The sequence below is a fragment of the Zosterops lateralis genome (assembly GCF_965231275.1).
Source record: "Zosterops lateralis genome assembly, chromosome: 29".
NCBI lineage: Eukaryota > Metazoa > Chordata > Aves > Passeriformes > Zosteropidae > Zosterops > Zosterops lateralis.
Genome location: NC_139789.1, coordinates 4,069,403 through 4,091,386, shown reverse-complemented (window position 1 = coordinate 4,091,386; position 21,984 = coordinate 4,069,403). Strand labels below are relative to the sequence as shown.

Here is a 21,984-nt window from a genome sequence, read left to right as displayed (position 1 = left end):
CCTCAAATCCCCAACACCCCAAATCCCAAACTCCAGGCATCCCATACCCCAAATCCCCCATACCCCAAACTCCAAGTACCCCATACCCAAATCCTCCACACCCCAAATACCCCATAGCTCAAATACCCCAGACTCCAGGTACTCCATACCCCATATCCACAACACTCCAAAACCCCCAAACCCCGAACTCCAGGTACCCCATAACCCTAATCCTCCATACCCCAAATTCCCCAAACCCCAAACTCCAGGTACCCCACACCCCAAATCCCAGACACCCCATACCCCAAACCCCCAAAGTCCAGGCACCCCACACCTCTAATGCCCCATACTCCAAATAACCCATACCCCAGGGACCTCACACCCCAAATTCCCCACACCCCAAACTCCAGGCACCCCATACCCCAACTACCCCATACCCCAAATGGCAGTCACCCCAAACTCCAGGCACCCCACACCCCAAATCCCCCAAACCCCAAATTCCCCACACCCCAAACTCCAGGCACCCCATACCCCAAATCCCCCAAACCCCAAATCCCAGACACCCCAAACTCCAGGCACCCCATACCCCAAATCCCCCAAACCCCAAATCCCAGACACCCCGAACTCCAGGCACCCCATACCCCAAATCCCAAATCCTCCCATACCCATTTACCCCCCAACCCCTCTCACCCCACTCCAGCCCCATGGGGTGCCCTGGGATGTGGGATTGGGGTCTCCCCTTTCTTCTGGGATTATTTCACCCCCATTTTCCCTGGACTCACCCCAGAATGTCCCCAAATCCCGCCTGGCAATGTCCCCAAATCCTGCCTGACAATGTCCCCAAATCCGACCTGGGAATGTCCCCACATCCCGCCTGGCAATGTCCCCAAATCCATCCTGGCAATGTCCCCAAATCCAGTCCCCCAATGTCCCCAAATCCAGCCCGTGGATCCAGACAATGTCCCCACATCCCGGCCGGCAATATCCCCAAATCCAGCCCGGGAATGTCCCCACATCCAGTGCCCCAATGTCCCCAAATCCAGCCCGGGAATGTCCCCAGATCCGACCTGGGAATGTCCCCATATCCCGCCGAACAATGTCCCCACATCCCGCTCCGCAATATTCCCAAATTCAGCCCGACAACGTCCCCAGATCCGACCTGGGGATGTCCCCAAATCCGACCCAGGATTGTCCCCAGATCCAGCCCGACAATGTCCCCAAATGCCACCCAGCAATGTCCCCACTTCCCGCCAGACAATGTCCCCAAATCCATCCCGACAATGTCCCCAAATCCATCCCGGGAATGTCCCCACATCCCGCCCGACAATGTCCCCACAGCCGGCCCGAGGTCCCCGTGTCGCCTGGCGGGGGATTTTGGGAACCACGTGATTTCCCGGGAAATCCCTTTTTTTTCTCTCTCGGGGAATCGAAACTGGCGAATTTCCCGAGGGCGAAACTTGGAGAGAGAAAACTTGATGGAGGAGAAGGGATTTCTCAGAGAGAAACCCAGGACGGGCGCCTGGAAAGCGGCGGCCGCTGTCACCCTGGTGGTGGCCGCGGTGTTGGTGTTGGTGGTGGCCGTGACTGTCCCCACCGTGCTGTGCCACCGCGGGGGGGACGGCAATTCCACCGAGAGGCTGGAGAAGGCTCTGGATGTCACCAACAGGTCCCTGTCGCTGTCCCTCGGGAGGTGGCAGCGCTGCAAGGAGGAGCTGGTGGGTGTTGGGGACATGGGGACCCTGTATTGGGGGGTTTGGGGACATGGGGAGCCTGTCTTTGGGGGGTTTGGGGACATGAGGACCCTGTACTGGGGGGTTTGGGGACGTGGGGAGGGGACAGCACGAGTGTCACCGTGTCACCGTTCAGGGAGAGGTGCAGGGGAAGGTGTCGGAGCTGGAGGAGGCGCTGGCCAATGTCACCCGGCTGGAGGGTGAGTGCTGGGCAGGGGGTGGCCGCTGTCCCCCGGGCCACCTGGGCCACATGGGCACTGTCCCCCAGGCCACCTGGGCACTGTCCCCTGGGCCACCTGTCCCCTGAGTCTCCATGTCTCCTGGGCCCCCCTGATCCATGTCCCCTTGGTCATCCTGGACACTGTCACCTGGGTCTCTCTGTCCCCTGGGCCACCCTCTCTGCTGTATTGTCCTGAACTTTGTCCCCTGGGCCACACTGATCCCTGTCCCCTGGGCCACCCTGGGCACTGTGCCCTGAGTCTCCCTGTCCCCTGTGTTGTCCTGATCCCTGTCCCCTGGGCCACCCTGATCCTTCTCCCTTGGCCACCCTGATCCCTGTCCCCTGTCCCCAGGGCCACCCTCATCCCTGTCCCCTGGGCCGCCATGATCCTTGTCCCTTGAACACACTGATCCCTGTCCTCTGTCTTGTCCTGGTAACTGTCCCCTTAACCACTCTGTCCCCTGTCCCCTGTCCCCTGAGTCTCCATGTCCCCTGGGCCACCTGGCACTGTCCCCTGGGTCTCCCTGTCCCCCACGCCACCTGGGCATTGTCCCCTGGGTCCCCTTATCCCCTGGGTCTCCATGTCCCCTGCCCCCCCCTGATCCATGTCCCCTTGGTCACCCTGGACACTCTCACCTGGGTCTCTCTGCCACCCTGGGCACCATGCCCTGAGTCTCCCTGTCCCCTGTGTTGTCCTGATCTGTGTCCCGTGGGCCACCCTGATCCCCATTCCCTGGGACATCTTGGTCTGTGTCCCCTCAGCCACCCTGATCCTTCTCCCTTGGCCACCCTGATCCCTGTCCCCAGGGCCACCCCCATCCCTGTCCCCTGGGCCGCCATGATCCTTGTCCCTTGAACACACTGATCCCTGTCCCCTGTCTTGTCCTGGTAACTGTCCCCTTGACCACCCTGTCCTCTCTCCCCTTGACCAGCCTGTCCTCTGTCCCCTGGGCCACTCTGTCCCCTGTCCCCTGGGTACCATCTTGTCCCCTGGGCCATCCTGCCCTCTGCCCCCTGTCCCCTGGGCCACCCTGTCCCGTGTCCCCTGTCCCATCCTGTCCCATCCTGTCCCATCCTGTCCCCTTGACCACCCTGTCCCCTGTCCCCTGGGCCACCCTGTCCCTGTCCCCCCCGCAGAGCAGAACCGGGCTCTGGTGACAGAGGTGACACGGCTGCGGGAGCGGCTGGGGGAGGAGCAGAACCTCAGGTGAGCCCCGCCCCACTGTCCCCACTGCCACCCACTGTCCCTGTCACTCCCTGTCACCCCTGTCCTCCCTGTCCCCCCTGTCCCTGTCCTCCCTATCACCCTTGTCCCCACTGTCCCTGTCCCCTCTGTCCCCACTGTCCCTGTCCCCACTGTCCCTGTCCCCACTGTCCCATCTGTCCCCACTGTCCCCAATATCCCTGTCCCCACTGTCCCTGTCACTCCTGTCCCCTCTGTCCCCACTGTCCCTGTCATCCCTGTCCCCCCTGTCCCCACTGTCCCCACTGTCCCTGTCCCCACTGTCCCCCCGTCCCCATTGTCCCTGTACCCTCTGTCCCCACTGTCCCCTCTGTCCCCACTGTCACTGTCTCCACTGTCCCTTCTGTCCTCACTGTCCCTGTCCCCCCCGTCCCCTCTGTCCCTGTCCCCCCTGTCCCTGTCCCCACTGTCGCTGTCCCCACCAGGTGGCAGCTGGAGCAGCAGAACCGGCTCATTCGGGAGGAGCTGCAGGACCTGAGGAGTGCCCGGAGCTCCCCAGGGGACAAGCCCGCGCTGTCCCCCGAGGTCCAAAAATTCCTCCTCCTCCTCCTCGTGTTCCTCACGATGTGACCCCGAGCACGCCGGGGTCCCCTGTCCCCTCTGGGGGGTGACCAGGGACTGTCCCCTCCTGGGCTGGGGGTGGCCTCAGTGTGACCTGTCACCTCTGGGGGGTGACCAGAGACTGTCCCCACCCCACCTGGGAGTGTCCTCAGTGTCCCCTTGTCCCCTCTCTCGGGTGACCAGGGATTGTCCCTACCCCACCTGGGGGTGACAGTGGCCTCAGTGTCCCTCTGTCCCCCCTCTCGGGTGACCAGGGACTGTCCCCTCCGGCCACCAGGGGGAGGGAGGTGGCAGGGACACGACCACACTGTCCTGAGCTGCAAATATTCCAAAATTCCTCAATTTTAACCCAATTTCCAATAAATAAAACCCATCAAAACCAAAATTTTTCTTTCTGTGAAGCGACATAGAAGGAAACCTCAACCCCCCAACTGTCCCCAAGGCCACCCTGGGGTGACACAGAGCCCTGTCCCCTCTGTGGGATGACCAGGGACTGTCCCCACCCCACCTGGGAGTGGCCTCAGTGTCCCCTGTCCCCTCTGTGGGGTGACCAGGGACAATCCCCACCCCACCTGGGGGTGACAGTGGCCTCAGTGTCCCTCTGTCCCCTCTCTTGGGTGACCAGGGACTGTCCCCTCCGGCCACCAGGGGGAGGGAGGTGACAGTGACATGACCACACTGTCCTGAGCTGCAAATATTCCAAAATTCCTCACTCTTAACCCAATTTCCAATACACAAAACCCAGCAAACCCCTAACTTTTTCTTTTTGTGAGGAACAAAACCTCAACCCCCCAACTGTCCCCAAGGCCACCACAACTCCCTGTCCCTTCTCCAACCCAAACAAAACCTATTCTCAGACCTGACCCTGCTGCAACAAAACCTCAACCCACAATAGGCCGCAATTACAGCCACCTCCACATCCCATCCCTGCCACCACCACCAACTCCTGAGCTCCTCCTCCTTTGTCCCCTGGTGCTGGTGTCCCCTCCGGCATGGACCCCGCTGTCCCCAAGGCCACCCTGAAGGTGCTGGCGGCGGTGGCCGCGCTGCTGGTGCTGGTGGCCGCGGTGACAGCGGCGGTGGCCGTGCTGCTGTGGCGCTCAGAGGCGCTGGAGAAGCTCCAAAAGTGCCGGGAGAGAGCGGCCAACGAGAGCAGAGAGCTCCAGGAGCGACTGGAGGAGCTGGAGAGGCAAAGGGACGAGCTGGAGAGGGACAGGGACAAGATGCGACAAGAGCTGGAGAGGGCGAGAAGGGACAACAGGAGGGATAATGAGAGTTTGGAGTCCTGCAGGAGGAGGGAGGTAGGTGGGGTGAGGGATGGGGAGAGGAGGGAGTTTGGGATGGGGAGAGGAGGGAGTTTGGGATGGGGAGAGGAGGGAGTTTGGGATGGGGATAACACCCCCTGGCCCCTCACCAGCCCCTCACTGTCCCCAGAGGTGGCCTAAGAGTGGGGACAGGGCAGTCCCTGGTGACTTTGGGGTGGGAAAAGGGATGGAGAAAACACTGTCTGTCCCCTCACCATTGTCCCATGTCCCCGTAGGTGGCCGGAGGGTGAGGACATTGAGGGGGTTTGGTCACTTTGGGATGGGGACAACACCCCTTGTCCCCTCAGCACCATCCCCTGTCCCCATAGGTGGCCAGAGGAATAGGGACACAGAGGGGTTTGGTCATTTTGGGATGGGGACAACACCCTCTGTCCTCTCACCCGGGTCCTAACCACTGTCCCTGTCCCCAGAGGTGACCGGAGGGTGGAGACAAGGAGGGAGTTTGGGATGGGGATAACACCTCCTGTGCCCTCAAGGAGCCCCTTACTGTCCCCATAGGTGGCCTAAGAGTGGGGACAGGACAGTCCCTGGTCACTTTGGGATAGAAAATGGGATGGGGACAACAGCCCCTGTCCCCTCACTGCCATCCCCTGTCCCCATAGGTGACTGGAGGGTGGGGACAGGGCAGTCCCTGGTCACTTTGGGGTGGGAAAAGGGATGGAGAAAACACCGTCTGTCCCCTCACCACTGTCCCATGTCCCCGTAAGTGGCTGGAGGGTGGGGACAGGGTGGTCCCTGGTCATTTTGGGATAGAAAATGGGATGGGGACAACATGCTCTGTCCCCTCACTGCCATCCCCTGTCCCCGTAGGTGGCCAGAGGGTGGGGACAAGGAGGGGGTTGGTCACTTTGGGATGGGGACAACACCCTCACTCGGGTCCTAACCACAGACCTCTGCCCCCGTGGGTGGCTGGAGGGTGGAGACAAGGCCGTCCCTGGTCACTTTGGGGTGGAAGAAGGGATGGGGACAGCACCCCCTGTCCCCTCAGGGCCGTCCCCTGTCCCTCCCTCCCTGTCCAGCCGTTGGGATCAGAGGCTGCTCCATCCCTGTGGGAATTCCCACCGGGAAAACCCCGGGAAATTCCGGATGGGATGACGAGTTGGGAAAGGGGCAGAGACACGCTGGGGGGCACAGCTGCCACATCCCTGCAGGGGACACCCCAAAAACAGAGCCCTGGATGCTCCCGGGGGGGCACAGCCACCTCATCCCTGCAGGGGACATCCCAAAAACAGAACCCTGAATGCTCCTGGAGTGGGCACGACCTGCAGGGACACCCCAAAAACAGAGCCCTGGGTGCTCCTGGGGGGCACAGCCACCTCATCCCTGCAGGGGACATCCCAAAAACAGAACCCTGAATGCTCCTGGAGTGGGCACAACCTGCAGGGACACCCCAAAAAACAGAGCCCGGGATACTCCTGGCTCCATCCTGGGGGTACACAGCCACCACATCCCTGCAGGAACACCCCAAAAACGAGCTCTGGGTGCTCCCAGGGCAGGCACAGCCTGCGGGGACACCCTGAAAACAAGCCCTGGCTGCTCCTGGCTCCACCCTGAGGGTACACAGCCACCCCAGCCCTGCAGGGACACCCCAGAAATGGAACCCTGGCTGCTCCCACCCCGCCCGTCCCAGCCCGGCTATTCCCGGCCGTGCCCGAGCCGCTCCATCCCTGTAATTTCCCCGTCCCGAGCTCCGGGTTTGTCCTTCCCGGGTATTTTTAGCTGCGGTTCCAGGCCGGGAAAAGGGCCCGGAGGAAGAGCCGGGACCCGCCGCCCCTCTCGGGCTCATCCGGCTGAACAATGGCCCGAGAGGCTGGAAAATGTTCTGTTGGCCGGGGCTGGCGCCGGGAGCGCGGGGAGGCCCTGGGAGAGATCTGTCACCTCCCTGGTACTGGTGCTGTCACCTCCCCTGGTACCGGAGGTGTCACCTCCCCTGGCACCAGAGGTGTCACCTCCCCTGGCACCAGCAGTGTCATCTCCCCTGGCACTGGCGGTGTCACCTCCCCTGGCACCAGAGGTGTCACCTCCCCTGGTACCAGCTGTGTCACCTCCCCTGGTACCAGAGGTGTCACCTCCCCTGGCACCAGCAGTGTCATCTCCCCTGGCACTGGCGGTGTCACCTCCCCTGGCACCGGAGTGTCACCTCCCCTGGCACTGATGGTGTCACCTCCCCTGGCACTGGCGGTGTCACCCCCGGGGTCACCTCGGCCTGCTGGGACAGGTCACATCGCCCCCAGCATGAGTGTCACCTCATGAGAGTGGGATTGTCCCCAAATCTGGGTCCCCAAGCCTTGATGGGAGTGGGACAGGAAGCCGAGGCCACCAGAGTGTGGGGACAGCTTGGGGACATGAGTGACCTGGGGGTGTCCTGTATGATCCCCACACTCGACAAGCCATCCCTCCAAGGAAGAAGGATTGTCCTCAAATCTGTGTCCGCAAATCCATGTCCCCAAGCCTTGATGGGAGGGGGACAGGAAGCCAAGGCCACCAGGAGTGTGGGGACAGCTTGGTGACACGGGTGACCTGGGGTTCCTCTGTGATCCCCATGCTCAGGATGAGCCAGCCCTTCAGGATTGTCCCCAAATCCACGAAATCCGTGTCCCCAGGCCTTTGAGGAACATGAGGGGAGAGGGACAGGCACACAAAGCCACCAGGGCATGGGGACAGCTTGGGGACATGGGTGACCTGGGGCTCTGCTGTGCGCCCCATGCTCAGGATGAGCCACCCCTGCAGGGATTTCAGGATTGTCCCCAAATCCATGACCCCAAATCCGTGTCCCCAAGCCTTTGAGGAACATGAGGGGAGGGGGACAGGAAGCCAAGGCCACCAGGGTGTGGGGACAGCTTGGTGACATGGATGACCTGGATGTCCTGTTCTATCCCCATGCTCAGGATAAGCCACCCCTTCAGGATTGTCCCCAAATCCATGAAATCCGTGTCCCCAAGCCTTTGAGGAGCGTGATGGAAGGGGGACAGGAACACCAGGCCACCAGGGCATGGGGACAGCTTGGGGACATGGGTGACCTGGGGCTCTGCTGTGCTCCCCATGCTCAGGATGAGCCACCCCTGCAGGGATTTCAGGATTGTCCCCAAATCCATGAAATCCGTGTCCCCAAGCCTTTGAGGAGCATGATGGAAGGGGGACAGGAACACCAGGCCACCAGGGCATGGGGACAGCTTGGGGACATGGGTGACCTGGATATCCTGTGCTCCCTACACTCAGGACAAGCCACCCCTCCAGGGAAGAGGCATTGTCCCCAAATCCGTGTCCCCAAATTCATGTCCCCACCCCTTCAAGGAACATGAGGGGAGAGAGACGGGCACCCAAAGCCACCAGGAGCTTGGGGACAGCTTGGGGACAGCTTGGGGACATGGGTGACCTCGGGCTCCTGTGATCCCCACACTCAGGCTGAGCCACCCCTTCAGGGGACAGGGATTGTCCCCAAATCCTTGTCCCCACCCTCCTGAGGAAGATGACAGGGCCACCCAAAGCCACCATGAGCCTGGGGACACCTTGGGGACACCTTGGGGACAGGTGGTGACAGTGCGGCAGAGGAGCAGCAGAGCTCTGCCAGCAGATGAAGACCCGGGGAGGAGCAGGGGAGGTGACACTCCCCAGCGCTGTCCCCAAGTGTCCCCTGTCCCCAGGCCGGCCTGGAGGCCAATGTCACCTCCCTGGGGGACGAGCAGGGGGGGGTGACACTCCCCAGCGCTGTCCCCAAGTGTCCCCTGTCCCCAGGCCGGCCTGGAGGCCAATGTCACCTCCCTGGGGGACGAGCTGGTGGCGCTGCGCCGCGAGCGGGCCGAGCTGGCCGGGGACAAAGTGGCGCTGCAAGGTGAGCCTTGTCCCCCCCCTGGGCTCGGGGAAGGGGACAGGGGTGTCCCCAGCACCCCGGGGTGACACAGGTGTCGCCGCTGTCCCCAGAGGAGGCGCGGGGGCTGCGGCGGCGGCTGCAGGAGGCGCTGGAGCAGCAGCGGGAGCTGCGGGAGCGCCGGGAGCGCTGCGAGGGGCGGCAGCGGCAGCTCCAGGACACCCTGTAAGGTCCCTGTCCCCAGGGGACATCCCCCTGTAAGGTCACTGTCCCTTGGGGGCATGCCCCTGTCCCTTGGGGACATCCCTCTGTCCACCCGGGACACCCCCTGTAAGGTTATTGTCACCCGGGGACATCCCTCTGTCCCTCAGGGACATCCCCCTGTAAGGTCACTGTCCCCTGGGGACATCCCTCTGACCCTTGGGGACATCCCCCTGTAAGGTCACTGTCCCCTGAGGACATCCCTCTGACCCTTGGGGACATCCCCCTGTAAGGTCACTGTCCCCTGGGGACATCCCTCTGACCCTTGGGGACATCCCCCTGTAAGGTCACTGTCCCCTGAGGACATCCCTCTGACCCTTGGGGACATCCCCCTGTAAGGTCCTTGTCCACCCGGGACACCCCCTGTAAGGTCCCTGTCCCCAGGGGACATCCCTCTGACCCCCGGGGACGTCCCTCTGCCCCTTGGGGACATCCCTCTGTCCCTCAGGGACATCCCCCTGTAAGGTCACTGTCCCCTGAGGACATCCCTCTGACCCTTGGGGACATCCCCCTGTAAGGTCACTGTCCCCTGGGGACATCCCTCTGACCCTTGGGGACATCCCTCTGACCCTTGGGGACATCCCCCTGTAAGGTCACTGTCCCCTGAGGACATCCCTCTGTCCCTCAGGGACATCCCCCTGTAAGGTCACTGTCCCCTGAGGACATCCCTCTGACCCTTGGGGACATCCCCCTGTAAGGTCACTGTCCCCTGGGGACATCCCTCTGACCCTTGGGGACATCCCTCTGACCCTTGGGGACATCCCCCTGTAAGGTCACTGTCCCCTGAGGACATCCCTCTGTCCCTCAGGGACATCCCCCTGTAAGGTCACTGTCCCCTGGGGACATCCCTCTGACCCTTGGGGACATCCCCCTGTAAGGTCCTTGTCCACCCGGGACACCCCCTGTAAGGTCCCTGTCCCCAGGGGACATCCCTCTGACCCCCGGGGACGTCCCTCTGCCCCTTGGGGACATCCCTCTGTCCCTCAGGGACATCCCCCTGTAAGGTTATTGTCACCCGGGGACATTCCCCTGTCCTCCCGAGACATCTCATGTAAGGTCCTTGTCCCCTGGGGACAGCCCCCTGACCCCCGGGGACATCCCTCTGCCCCTTGGGGACATCCCTCTGTCCCTCAGGGACATCCCCCAGTCCTTTGGGAGCATCCCCTCGTCCCTTGGGGACATCCCCCTGTCCCTTGGGGACACCTCCCTGTCCCCTGAGGACACCCCCTGTAAGGTTCTTGTCCCCTAAGGACACCTCTCCTGTAAGGTCTTTGTCCCTTGGGGACATCCCCCTGTCCCCCAGGGGCACTCCCCTGTGAGGTCCTTGTCACCCCCCGCAGGGTGGGCCACCCCCAGAGCGGCCACTCCCCCTCCCCCTTCACCCCTGTGACATCCTTGTGACATCCTGCCCTGTCCCTCTTCCCCTTGGGGACCCTGACCCAGACCCTGTCCCTGTCCCCATCCCTGACCCTGTCCCCATCCCTGTCCCTGTCCCAATCACTGTCCCTGTCCTTGTCCTTGTCCTTGTCCTTGTCCCTGTCCCTGCCCCTGTCCCCAGTCCCCTCCTCTCTTTCCTTGTCCCTGTCCCTGTCCCTGTCCCTGTCCCTGTCCCTGTCCCCATCCCTGTCCCCATCCTCACCCCCATCCCTGTCCCCTGTCACTCCTTCCCTGTCCTTCCCTCCCCATGAGGACCCCTCATGTGTCCCCACAGTCCCCTCCTCCCTCTGTCCCTGTCCCCGTCCCCTGCCCCTGTCCCATCCCTGTCCCCTCCTTCCCTTCCCTGTCCCCATTCCCTGTCCCTACCCTTGTCCCTGTCCCGTCCCTGTCCCCTCCTCCCCGTCCCTGTCCCCGTCCTCTGTCCCTGTCCCTGTCCCTGTCCCTGTCCCTGTCCCCGTCCCCTGTCCCTGTCCCTGTCCCTGTCCCTGTCCCTGTCCCCGTCCCCTGTCCCTGTCCCTGTCCCTGTCCCTGTCCCTGTCCCTGTCCTTGTCCCCTGTCCCTGTCCCCTGTCCTCTCACTCTTGCCCTGTCCCTCCTCCCCTTGGGGACCCCTGTGTCCCCCCCCGGTGACAGGGCCACCCCCTGAGGTGTCCCCGCTGTCCCCACAGCCGGGACTACGCGGCCGAGCTGGAGGCGCTGCGGCGGCGGGGCGGGGACAGGGACAGGGACAGGGACAGGGACAGGACCAGGGACAGACCCGGCGGCCGCAGGTGTCCCCCGGCCCGGTACCTTGGGGGGGACACGGGGAGGGGGACAGATCGGGGGGGACAGTCTGGAGGGAGGGGACAGCCCGAGGGGGACAGTCTGGGGACAGGGGACAGATCGGGGGGGACAGTCTGGAGGGAGGGGACAGCCCGAGGGGGACAGTCTGGGGACAGGGGACAGATCGGGGGGGACAGTCTGGAGGGAGGGGACAGCCCGAGGGGGACAGTCTGGGGACAGGGGACAGATCGGGGGGGACAGTCTGGAGGGAGGGGACAGCCCGAGGGGGACAGCCCGGGGAGAGGGGGGACAACCCCGGGGAGAGGGGACAGATCGGGGGGGACAGTCTGGAGAGAGGGGACAATCTGGGGAGAGGGGACAGGCCAAGGAGAGGGGAAACAGCCCTGGGAGAGGGGGCACAACCCCTAGGAGAGGGGACAGACCGAGGGGGACAGTCTGGAGGGAGAGGACAGCCCGAGGGGGACAGCCCGGGGAGAGGGGACAGCCCGAGTAGGGGGGACATTCCGGGGAGGTGACACAGCCCAGGGACTGGGACATTTCGGGAAGTGGGGACATCCAGGGAAGTGGGGACAGCCCAGGGAGGTGACACAGCCCAGGGAGCGGGACATTTCGGGAAGTGGGGACACCCCGAGGAGGGGTCACACCAAGGAACGGCAGCTTCACTGCCACTGTCACCCGTGTCCCCAGGGCAGGGACTCACCCCCTGTCCCCTCCCCTTGCAGGAAGGGCTGAGACCCCGCAGCCCCCCCGGCCCTGTGATGTCCCCACCGAGCGCGACATCCCCGGCCTCGTGATGTCCCCATCGCGACATTGCCGGGCCCTGCCGTGTCCCCAGTGTGACATTCCCAGTCCCGCGGTGTCCCCAGTGCGACATTGCCGGGCCCTGCCGTGTCCCCAGTGTGACATTCCCGGTCCCGCGGTGTCCCCAGCGCTGCCACCAGCGGGGGCTCAGCCCGGGGGGTGATGGAGGTGGGAGAGGGGTCTTGATCCCACCGGAATTCCTGATCCCACTGTGTCCCAATCCCATTGATTCTCGATCCCACCGGGATTCCTGATCCCATCCCATGTCCCGATCCCATCCCGTGTCCTGATCCCATTGATTCTTGATCCCATTGATTCCTGATCCCATCCCGTGTCCCGATCCCATCCCGTGTCTCGATCCCATTGATTCTTGATCCCATTGATTCTTGATCCCATTGATTCCTGATCCCATCCCGTGTCCCGATCCCATCCCATGTCCCGATCCCATTAGGTCCTGATGCCACCATGTCCCGATTCCACCCTCCGTCCTGATCCCGTTGGGTCCCGATCCCACTGTGATTCCTGATCCCATCCCGAGTTCCAGTCCTGCCGTGTCCCGGTCCCATCCCGTGTCCCCATCCCGTAATATCCCGATCCTGCCACACGCACTGATCCTACAGTGTCCCGATCCCACTGCACATCCCAACCCCACCGTGTCCCCGTCCTGATCCCGGTCCCCCCATGTCCCGATCCTTCCATGTGTCTCATCCTGATCCCGACCCTTCCATGTCCCAATCCCGCCGTGTCCTGGTCCCTCTGTGTGTCCCGATCCTGATCTCGGTCTCATCTTGTTCCAATCCTGTGTCCCGATCCCTCCTCGTGTCCCAATCCTGCTGTGTCCCTATCCTGATCCCGATCCCCTTGTGGATCCCAATCCCTCCGTGTCCCGATGCCACCATGTCCCGATCCTGATCCCGGTCCCACCTTTTCCCGATCCCACCACGTGTCCCGACCCCGCCATGTCCCAATCCCAATCCTGATCCCGATCCCTCCATGTCCCAATCCTGATCCCGGTCCCCCCGCGTCCCGATCTTGCCAAGTGTCGCGATCCCACTGCATATCCCGATCCCACTGCACGCCCTAATCCCGCCCTGTCCCAATCCTGATCCCGATTCCACCGCGTGTCCCGATCCAGACTCCGATCCCTCCATGTCCCAATTCTGATCCTGATCGCACCGTGTCCTGATGCCACCTTGTGTCTCTATCCCGCCGTGTCCCGGTCCCACGGCGTGTCCTAATCCCGCCCAGTCCCAGTCCTGATCCCTATCCCTCCATGTCCCGATCCCACCGTGTGTCCCAATCCCATCGAGTGTCCCGACCCTACTTGTCCCAATCCTGGTCCCAATCCCTCCATGTCCAGATCCCTCGGAGTGTCCCGGTCCCACCTTGTCCCAATCCCGATCCCGAACCCTCCCTATGTCCCGATCCCTCCGTGTCCCGAACTCTCCGAATGTCTCGTCCCACCGAGTGTCCTGACGCCACCTTGTCCCAATCCTGATCCCGATCCCTTCGTGTCCCGAACCCTCCGAGTGTTGCAATTCCACCTTGTCCCAATCCCGATCCCGATCCCTCCGTGTCCCGATCCTGATCCCGGTCCCTCCGTGTGTCCCGATCCCTCCGTGTCCCGATCCTGATCCCGGTCCCTCCGTGTGTCCCAATCCTGATGTCACCGTCTGTCGTGACCCCTCCGTGTCCCAGTCCTGATCCCAATCCCTCCGTGTCCCAATCCCTCCGTGTGTCGCGACCCCACCTTGTCCCAATCCTGAGCCCGATCCCGCCGTCTGTCGCGACCCTTCCGTGTCCCGATCCTGATCCCGGTCCCTCCATGTGTCCCAATCCCAATCCCAGACCATCTGTCACGATCCCTCCATGTCCCAGTCCCGATCCCGGTCCCTCCATATCCTGATCCCGATGTCACCGAGTGTCGCGACCCCTCCGTGTCACCGCCCGGTGTCCCCGTCCCGCGCTGTCCCCATCCCGTCCCTCAGGGGGACAGTGACACGGGGGGTCCCTGTCTCGGTTTTTGGGGACAATTCCAGCTCATCCCGGACACAGTTTTCCCAGGAATCCGCTCCGGGAGTCACGGCCGCACCTGCCGGGAATTCCGGGAATTTTGGGGAATTTTTTGGGGGAATTTTGGGGAATTTTGGGGGAATTTTGGGCATTAAAGGCGCGCTGCTCGCCGGGACATGTCCCTGTGCCACCAGCCCGCTGTCCCCTGTCCCCAGCTGTCCCCTCCCCAAACCCAAATGTCCCCCCCAAACTCCAGGGGTTTGGATCCCAACGGTGCTGCCGGGGACCCCAAAACACCCCCGGGGGGAACCCAAAACAGCCCAGCGGGGGACCCCAAAACACTCCCGGGGGGGACCCCAAAACACCCCCAGGGGGGACCCCAAAACAGCCCAGGGAGGGACCCCAAAACAGCCCGGGAGGACCCCAAAACACCTCAGGTGAAACCCCAAAACACCCCCGGGGACTCTGAGGGACCCCTAAACACAGCGAGGGGGAACTGAGGAACCCCAAAACATCTCGAGGGGGGACAGGGGGACCCCAAATCACCCCTTAGGGGGACCCAAAAATACCCCAAAGGACTCTGGGGGACCCCAAACCATCCCGAGGAGGACCCCAAAACAGCCCCAGGGGAGACTGGGAGACCCCAAAACACCCCCAGAGAGTCTGGGGGACTCCAGACTCCCCAGGGGAGACCCTAAAACACCCTCAGGAACTCTGCAGGGGACCCCAAAACAGCCCCGGGGACTCTGCCAGGGACCCCAAAACACTCCCAGGGACTATGAGGGACCCCTTAACACCGCGAGGGGGAACTGGGGGACCCCAAAACACCCCAAGGGACTCTGGAGAACCCCAAAACACCCCCAGGAACTCTGAGGGGACCCAAAAACATCCCCGGGGGGGCTCCAAAACACCCCCAGGAACTCGGCCAGGGACCCCAAAACACCCCGAAGGGCTCTGAGGACTCCAAGAGACTCCAGAGGGGGCTCTGAGGGACTCTGAAGACTCTGGGGGGCTTTGGGGGGACTCTGAGGACTCCGGCGGCCTCCAGGAGGCTCTGGAGGCTCCGAGGGGCTCTGAGGACTCCGGGGGACTCCAGGGGGCTCTGGGGGGGGGGGTTCCGGGGGGCTTTAAAGGCTCCGAGGGGCTCTGGGGGGCTCTGAGGACTCCGGGGGGCTCTGAGGAGCTCCGGGGAGCTCCGGGAGGCTCTGAGAGCTCTGGGGAGGGGGTTCTGAGGGCTTCGAGGGCTCTGGGGGCTCTGGGGGAGGCTCAGGGGGAGGGCTCTGAGGATTCCGGAGGGCTCTGAGGGCTCCGGGGGACTCTGGGGGCCTCCGGGGGACTCTGAGGGGCTCCAGGAAGCTCTGAAGGCTCTGGGGGGCTCTGAGGACTCCGGGAGACTCCGGGGGGCTCTGGGGGACTGCGGGGGATTCCGGGGGGTCCGAGGGGGCTCTGAGGGGCACCGGGGGGACTCTGAGGACTCCGGGGGGACTCCGGTGAGGCTCTGGGAGACTCCAGGGGGGCTCGGTGGGACTCCGAGGGGCTCTGAGGGCTCTGGGGGCTCTGAGGGCTCTGGGGGGCTCCGAGGGGCTTCGGGGGGCTCTGAGGACTCCGGGGGGATCTGGGGGGGGGGCTCTGAGGGGCTCTGGGGGGCTCTGAGGGGCTCTGGGGGTCTCTGGGCGCTCTGAGGGCTCTGAGGGGCTCTGGGAGGCTCTGAGGGCTCCGAGGGGCTCTGAGGACTCCGAGGGGCTCCGGGGGACTCTGAGGGCTCTGGAGGGCTCTGATGACTCCAGGGTGGCTCTGAAGGCTCTGGGGGCTCCGAGGGGCTCTGGGGGGCTCTGAGGACTCCGGTGGGCTCTGGAAGGCTCTGAAGGCTCCGGGGGTCTCCGGGGGGCTCTGAAGACCCCAGGTAGCCCCGGGGTCGCTCCGGGCCCCCCGCGGGCGCTGTCCCCGGGCCGGGGGCCGTTTCCTGCCGCGTTCCCCGGGGCCGGGGAAGTGTCTGCGGGGCTGCCGGAGCCGCTCTGGGCCCCGCCGCTTCCTCTGCCCGAGCCGCGACAGCGAACTGTGAGTCACCGCGGGGCCCCCAGGGGACAGGGACACCCCTGGGGGGACAGGGACACCCCTGAAACCCCCCGAGGGGACAGGGACACCCTGAGGGGACAGGGACATCCCTGAAACCCCCCCGAGGGGACAGGGACACCCTGAGGGGACAGGGACATCCCTGAAACCCCCCCTGAGGGGACAGGGACACCCCTGAAACCCCCCCGAGGGGACAGGGACACCCCTGGGGGGACAGGGACACCCCTGAGGGGACAGGGACACCCCTGAAACCCCCCCGAGGGGACAGGGACATCCCTGAGGGGACAGAGACACCCCTGAGGGGACAGGGACACCCCTGAAACCCCCCCGAGGGGACAGGGACACCCCTGAGGGGACAGAGACACCCCTGAGGGGACAGGGACACCCCTGAAACCCCCCCGAGGGGACAGGGACATCCCTGAGGGGACAGAGACACCCCTGAGGGGACAGGGACACCCCTGAGGGGACAGGGGGTTCGAGGGGGGCCAGGACACTGGGATGTCACCTCTAATGTCACCTCTGTCCCCTCCTTACGGGGTCAGGGGGATCCTCCAGAGCGGAATGGGGGGTCCGGGGGTTCCTGGGACACCGGGATGTCACCTCTTGTGTCACCTCTGTCCCTCCCGGCGGGGTCAGGGGTGTCCCCTCGGTGGCGGGGGGCACATCCTGCGCTGTGGCCGCAGTTTTGCACAGGAAGCGGCCGCAGGAAAATCCAACTTTCCTGAAAACTTCAAAGCGGCTCCGACGGTGCCGGGAACCCGCGGCCGAGCCGGGTCCTTGTCCCTGTCCCCTGTCCCTGTCCCTGTCCCCTGTCCCCTGTCCCCGTCCCTGTCCCCGTCCCTGTCCCCTGTCCCCTGTCCCTGTCCCATCCCTGTCCCTGTCCCTGTCCCCTGTCCCCATCCCTGTCCTCTGTCCCCTGTCACTGTCCCCTGTCCCCATCCCTGTCCTCTGTCCCCTGTCACTGTCCCCTGTCCCCATCCCTGTCCCTGCCCCTGTCCCATCCCCATCCCTGTCCCTGTCCTGTCCCCTGTCCCCTGTCCCTGTCCCCTGTCCCTGTCCCCATCCCTGTCCCTGTCCTGTCCCCTGTCCCCTGTCCCTGTCCCCTGTCCCTGTCCCCATCCCTGTCCCTGTCCCCTGTCCCTGTCCCCGTCTCTGTCCTCTGTCCTTGTCCCCTGTCCTTGTCCCATCCCTGTCCCTCCGAGGTCAGAAATGGGATGGGGAGAAATCAAATCCCAAAATTTTGGGGCAGGGGAAAATTCCAGGGGCAACGAAATGGGATTAAGGGAATAAAACCCGATTTTTTTTTTTCCTCCTCTCCACTCCAGGAATAACAATCCCAACGCCCTGATCACCCAGCGGGATCATTCCCTGGAATTCCCGGGACCGGGGTGGGAATTTTGGGGACGGAAACAATTCCAGGCAGCAAAACCAGACGGAAAGAACAAAATCCCTTTTTTTTTTTCCTTTTGTCCACTCCACCAACAAACAACCCGCAGAAGCTGCAGCCCCGCTGACCCCGAGGAATGGAATTCCCACACTGTGGATGGGAATTTCGAGGCAGGGAGACAATTCCAGACAATTCCAGACACCAAAACGGAATAAAGTCTGTTTTTTTTTCCTTTTCCTTTTTTTTTTTTCTTTTCCTTTTCTCCACCAACAACAAACAACCCGCAGAAGCCACTGACCCCATGGGATCCAATTCTTTAGAATTCCCAGGACTGGGATGGGAATTTTGAGGATGGAGACAATTCCAGACACCAAAACAGAATAAAATCCTTTTTTTATTATTATTATTTTTATTTTCTCCACTCCACCAACAACAAACAACCAACCCTGGAGAAGCTGCGCCCCACTGACCCCGCGGGATGGAATTCCCACACTGGGGGTGAGAATTTCGGGGGCAGGAGACAATTTCAGACAATTCCAGACACCAAAACGGAATAATTTTTTTTTTTTTTTTCATTTCCTTTTCTCCACTCCACCAACAAACAACCCCACAGAAGCCACTGACCCCAAGGGATCCAATTCTTTAGATTTCCCATGTCAGGGATGGTAATTTTGGGGATGGAGACAATTCCAGACACCAGAACAAAATAAAATCTTTTTTTTCCTTTTCCTTTTTTTTTTTTATTTTTTCCTTTTCTCCACTCCACCAACAAACAACCCTCAAAAGTTGCACCCCACTGACCCGGTGGGATCAAATTCCCTGAAATTCCCAGGACTGGGATGGGAATTTTGAGGACGGAGACAATTCCAGACACCAAAACGGAATAAAATATTTTATTTTTTTTTCCTTTTTCATTTCCTTTTCTCCACTCCACCAACAACAAACCCCACAGAAGCCGCTGACCCTGAGGGATCCAATTCTTTAGATTTCCCATGTCAGGGATGGGAATTTTGGGGACAGAGACAATTCCAGACACCAGAACAAAATAAAATCTTTTTTTTCCTTTTCCTTTTTTTTTTTTATTTTTTCCTTTTCTCCACCAACAACAAACAACCCTCAAAAGTTGCACCCCACTGACCCGGTGGGATCAAATTCCCTGAAATTCCCATGCCAGGGATGGGAATTTTGGGGATGAAGACAATTCCAGGCACCAAAATGGAATAAAATATTTTATTTTTTTTTTTCATTTCCTTTTCTCCACTCCACCAACAAACAACCCCACAGAAGCCGCTGACCCCGAGGGATCAAATTCCCTGAAATTCCCATGTCAGGGATGAGAATTTTGAGGACGGAGACAATTCCAGGCACCAAAACAGAATGAAATTTTTTTTTTTTTTCCTTTTTCATTTCCTTTTCTCCACTCCACCAACAAACAACCCTCAAAAGTTGCACCCCACTGACCCGGTGGGACCAAATTCCCTGAAATTCCCAGGACTGGGGTGAGAATTTCAGGGACTGAGACAATTCCAGACACCAAAATGGAATAAAATACTTTATTTTTTTTTCCTTTTTCATTTCCTTTTCTCCACTCCACCAACAAACAAACCCCACAGAAGCCGCTGACCCCACTGACCCCAAGGGATCAAATTCCCTGAAATTCCCATGCCAGGGATGGGAATTTTGAGGACGGAGACAATTCCAGACACCAAAACGGAATAAAATTTTTTTTTTTTTTTTTTTTCATTTCCTTTTCTCCACTCCACCAACAAACAAACAACCCTCAGAAGCCGCTGACCCCTGGGGTCCGCCGGCAGCATCCGGCCTGGCAGGAAAGAGCCCGACAGGAGGAAATATTAAATCCAAGGCTATAAAATAAACACCGCACCAGGAGCTGCCCCACCCCTGCCTCTTCTCTCCCTGAAAACCCAACCTGGGGCGGGCTGAGACCACCACAACTCCGCTGTGAGGAGGAGGAGGAGGAGGAAGAAAAAAGGAGAAAAAGATGGAAAAAAGCAGCTTCGCCATGGCCAAATTCGGTTTGGAGCCCAAAGAGGCGATGCCGAAGCGCGACTGCGGTTTTTACCTGAAATACATTTTCCTCTTCACCTCGTTGATCCAGTTCTTGATCATCCTGGGGCTGGTGCTGTTCATGGTGTACGGGAACGCCCAGGGGGGCACGGACACGCACCTGAGGCTGCTGGAGGAGCGAGTCCAGAGCCACTATCGCCGCGTCCTGGCCCTGGGAGCCGCCAACGCCAACCTGAGCCGGGCGCTGAACGCCACCCTCAAGGACAGGGACAAGCTGCAGGGCCTGGCCGGGAAGGTGCAGAGGGAGCTGGAGAAGTGTAACAGCAGCCAGGCTGGAGGAGCGGTGCCGCAGGTGAGGGGGAAAGGGGGTTTGGGGGGGTTTTCTTGTTCCTCATCCTCATCCTGCTCATCCTCATCCTCTCGTTCTCATCCTCGAGCTCTCCAGGAGCTCTCCCAGAGCTCTCCTAGCACTCCCAAGGTGGTGCCAGGGGATCCTTTTGGGATTTTCTGATCCCTCTCCTCCTCTTTCTCCTCATTCTCCTCATCCTCCCGCTCTCCCGGAGCTCTCCCAGATCCAGAGGATCCTTTTGGGATGTTCTGATCCCCTTCCTCCTTATCTTCCTCCTCATCATCCTCTCCTCATCCTCGAGCTCTCCCGGAGCTCTCCCAGAGCTCTCCTGGAGCTCCTGAGGTGGTGCCAGGGATTCTTTTGGGATTCTCTGATCCTTCTCCTCCTCCTTTTCCCTCATCCTCCTGCTCTTTCTCCTCATCCTCTTTTTCCTTCATTCTCCCTGAGTTGTCCCAGCGCTCCTGAGGTGGTGCCCAGGGATCATTTTGGGATTCTCTGATCCTTCTCCTTCTCCTTTTCCCTCTCCTCCTCATCCCCCGGTTCTTTCTCCTCATCCTCCTCATCCTCTTCATCCTCCTCATCCTTCCAGACCCCGGAGCTCTCCCAGAGCCCTCAGTCCTTTTGGGATGTTCTGATCCCTTTCCTCCTCCTCATCCTCTCCAGACCCCGGAGCTCTCCCAGAACCCACCAGGGAATTCCAGGGGCTCCTTCTGGGATTCTCTGACCCCTCTCCTTCTCTTCCTCTTGTTCTCCCGGAGCTCTCCCAGCACTCCCGAGGAGATGCCAGAGGGTTCTTTTGGGATTCTCTGATCCTTCTCCTCCCCCTTTTCCCTCTCCTCCTCATCCTCCTGCTCTTTCTCCTCATCCTCTTCTTCCTCCGTTCTCCCCGAGTTGTCCCGGAGCTCCCGAGGTGGTGCCGAGGGATCGAGGAGATGCCAGAGAGTTCTTTTGGGATTCTTTGATCCTTCTCCTCCTGTTTCTCCTCATCCTCCTCATCGCCCTCTTCCTCCCGCTCTCCCGGAGCTCTCCCAGAGCCAGAGGATCCCTTTGGGATGTTCTGATCCCCTTCCTCCTCATCTTCCTCCTCCTCATCCTCTTCTCATCCTCTCCAGCCCCGGGAGCTCTCCTGGAGCCCATGAGGAGAAGCCGGAGGGTCCTTTTGAGATTCTCTGATCGTTTTCCTCCTCTTTCTCCTTCTCCTCCTCATCCTCAAGCTCTCCCGGGGCTCTCCCAGCACTCCTGAGGTGGTGCTGGGGGATCATTTTGGGATTCTCTGATCCTTCTCCTTCTCCTTTTCCCTCTCCTCCTCATCCCCCGGCTCTTTCTCCTCTTTCTCCTCTTTCTCCTCATCCTCCTCATCCTTCCAGACCCCGGAGCTCTCCCAGAGCCCACCAGGGAATTCCAGGGGCTCCTTCTGGGATTCTCTGACCCCTCTCCTTCTCTTCCTCTTGTTCTCCTGGAACTCTCCCAGCACTCCCGAGGTGGTGCCGTGGGTTCTCTGACCCTCTGCCCCTCTTTCTCCTCATCCTCCTGTTCTGCCGGAGCTCTCCCAGAGCCAGGGGGTCTTTTTGGGATTTTCTGATCCCTCTCCTCCTCCTTCTTTTCCCTCTTCTTCTCATCCCCTGGTCTTTCTCCTCATCCTCCTCTTTCTCCTCATCCTCTTCTTCCTCCCGTGCCCCAGGGCTCTCCCAGCTCTCCCGAGGTGGTGCCGGGTGATCGAGGAGATGCCAGAGGGTTCTTTTGGGATTCTTTGATCCTTCTCCTCCTCCTTTTCCCTCTCCTCCTCATCCCCCGGCTCTTTCTCCTCTTTCTCCTGATCCTCCTCTTCCCTCCTCTCCAGGCCCCGGAGCTCTCCCAGCGCTCTCGAGGTGATGCCGGGGGATCCTTTTGGGATTCTCTGATCCCTTTTCTCCTCTTCCTCCTCATCCTGCTCATCCTCCTCTTCATCCTCCTCTTCCTCCCAGAGTTCTCCCGGAGCTCTCCCAGA

At 61.3% G+C, this 21,984-nt stretch overlaps 2 protein-coding genes across 2 annotated transcripts in view; both read left to right on the top strand.

The window, feature by feature from the left end:
- Positions 1-1,368: 1,368 nt before the first annotated feature.
- On the top strand, positions 1,369-3,795 carry LOC310920266 (uncharacterized protein). Its single transcript, XM_083880119.1, has 4 exons — positions 1,369-1,694; positions 1,846-1,909; positions 3,067-3,136; positions 3,598-3,795. The coding sequence occupies exons 1-4, from the start codon at positions 1,455-1,457 to the stop codon at positions 3,740-3,742; spliced, it is 519 nt and encodes a 172-aa protein (XP_083736245.1). The 5' UTR covers positions 1,369-1,454; the 3' UTR covers positions 3,743-3,795.
- A 14,788-nt stretch (positions 3,796-18,583) lies between these two features.
- PLVAP (plasmalemma vesicle associated protein) overlaps positions 18,584-21,984 on the top strand; it is a 10,210-nt gene continuing 6,809 nt past the window's right edge. Inside the window, exon 1 of the mRNA XM_083879812.1 lies at positions 18,584-20,000. Coding sequence (XP_083735938.1) covers positions 19,623-20,000 — 378 coding nt within the window. The 5' untranslated portion in view covers positions 18,584-19,622. The remainder of the gene's footprint in view (positions 20,001-21,984) is intronic.

Coding starts and splice junctions, on each gene's coding strand:
- LOC310920266 (XM_083880119.1), top strand. CDS start 1,455: ATGGAGGAGAAGGGATTTCTCAGAGAGAAACCCAGGACGGGCGCCTGG. Junction 1,910..3,066: donor CAATGTCACCCGGCTGGAGG/GTGAGTGCTGGG, acceptor TCCCCCCCGCAG/AGCAGAACCGGGCTCTGGTG. Junction 3,137..3,597: donor GGGGAGGAGCAGAACCTCAG/GTGAGCCCCGCC, acceptor TGTCCCCACCAG/GTGGCAGCTGGAGCAGCAGA.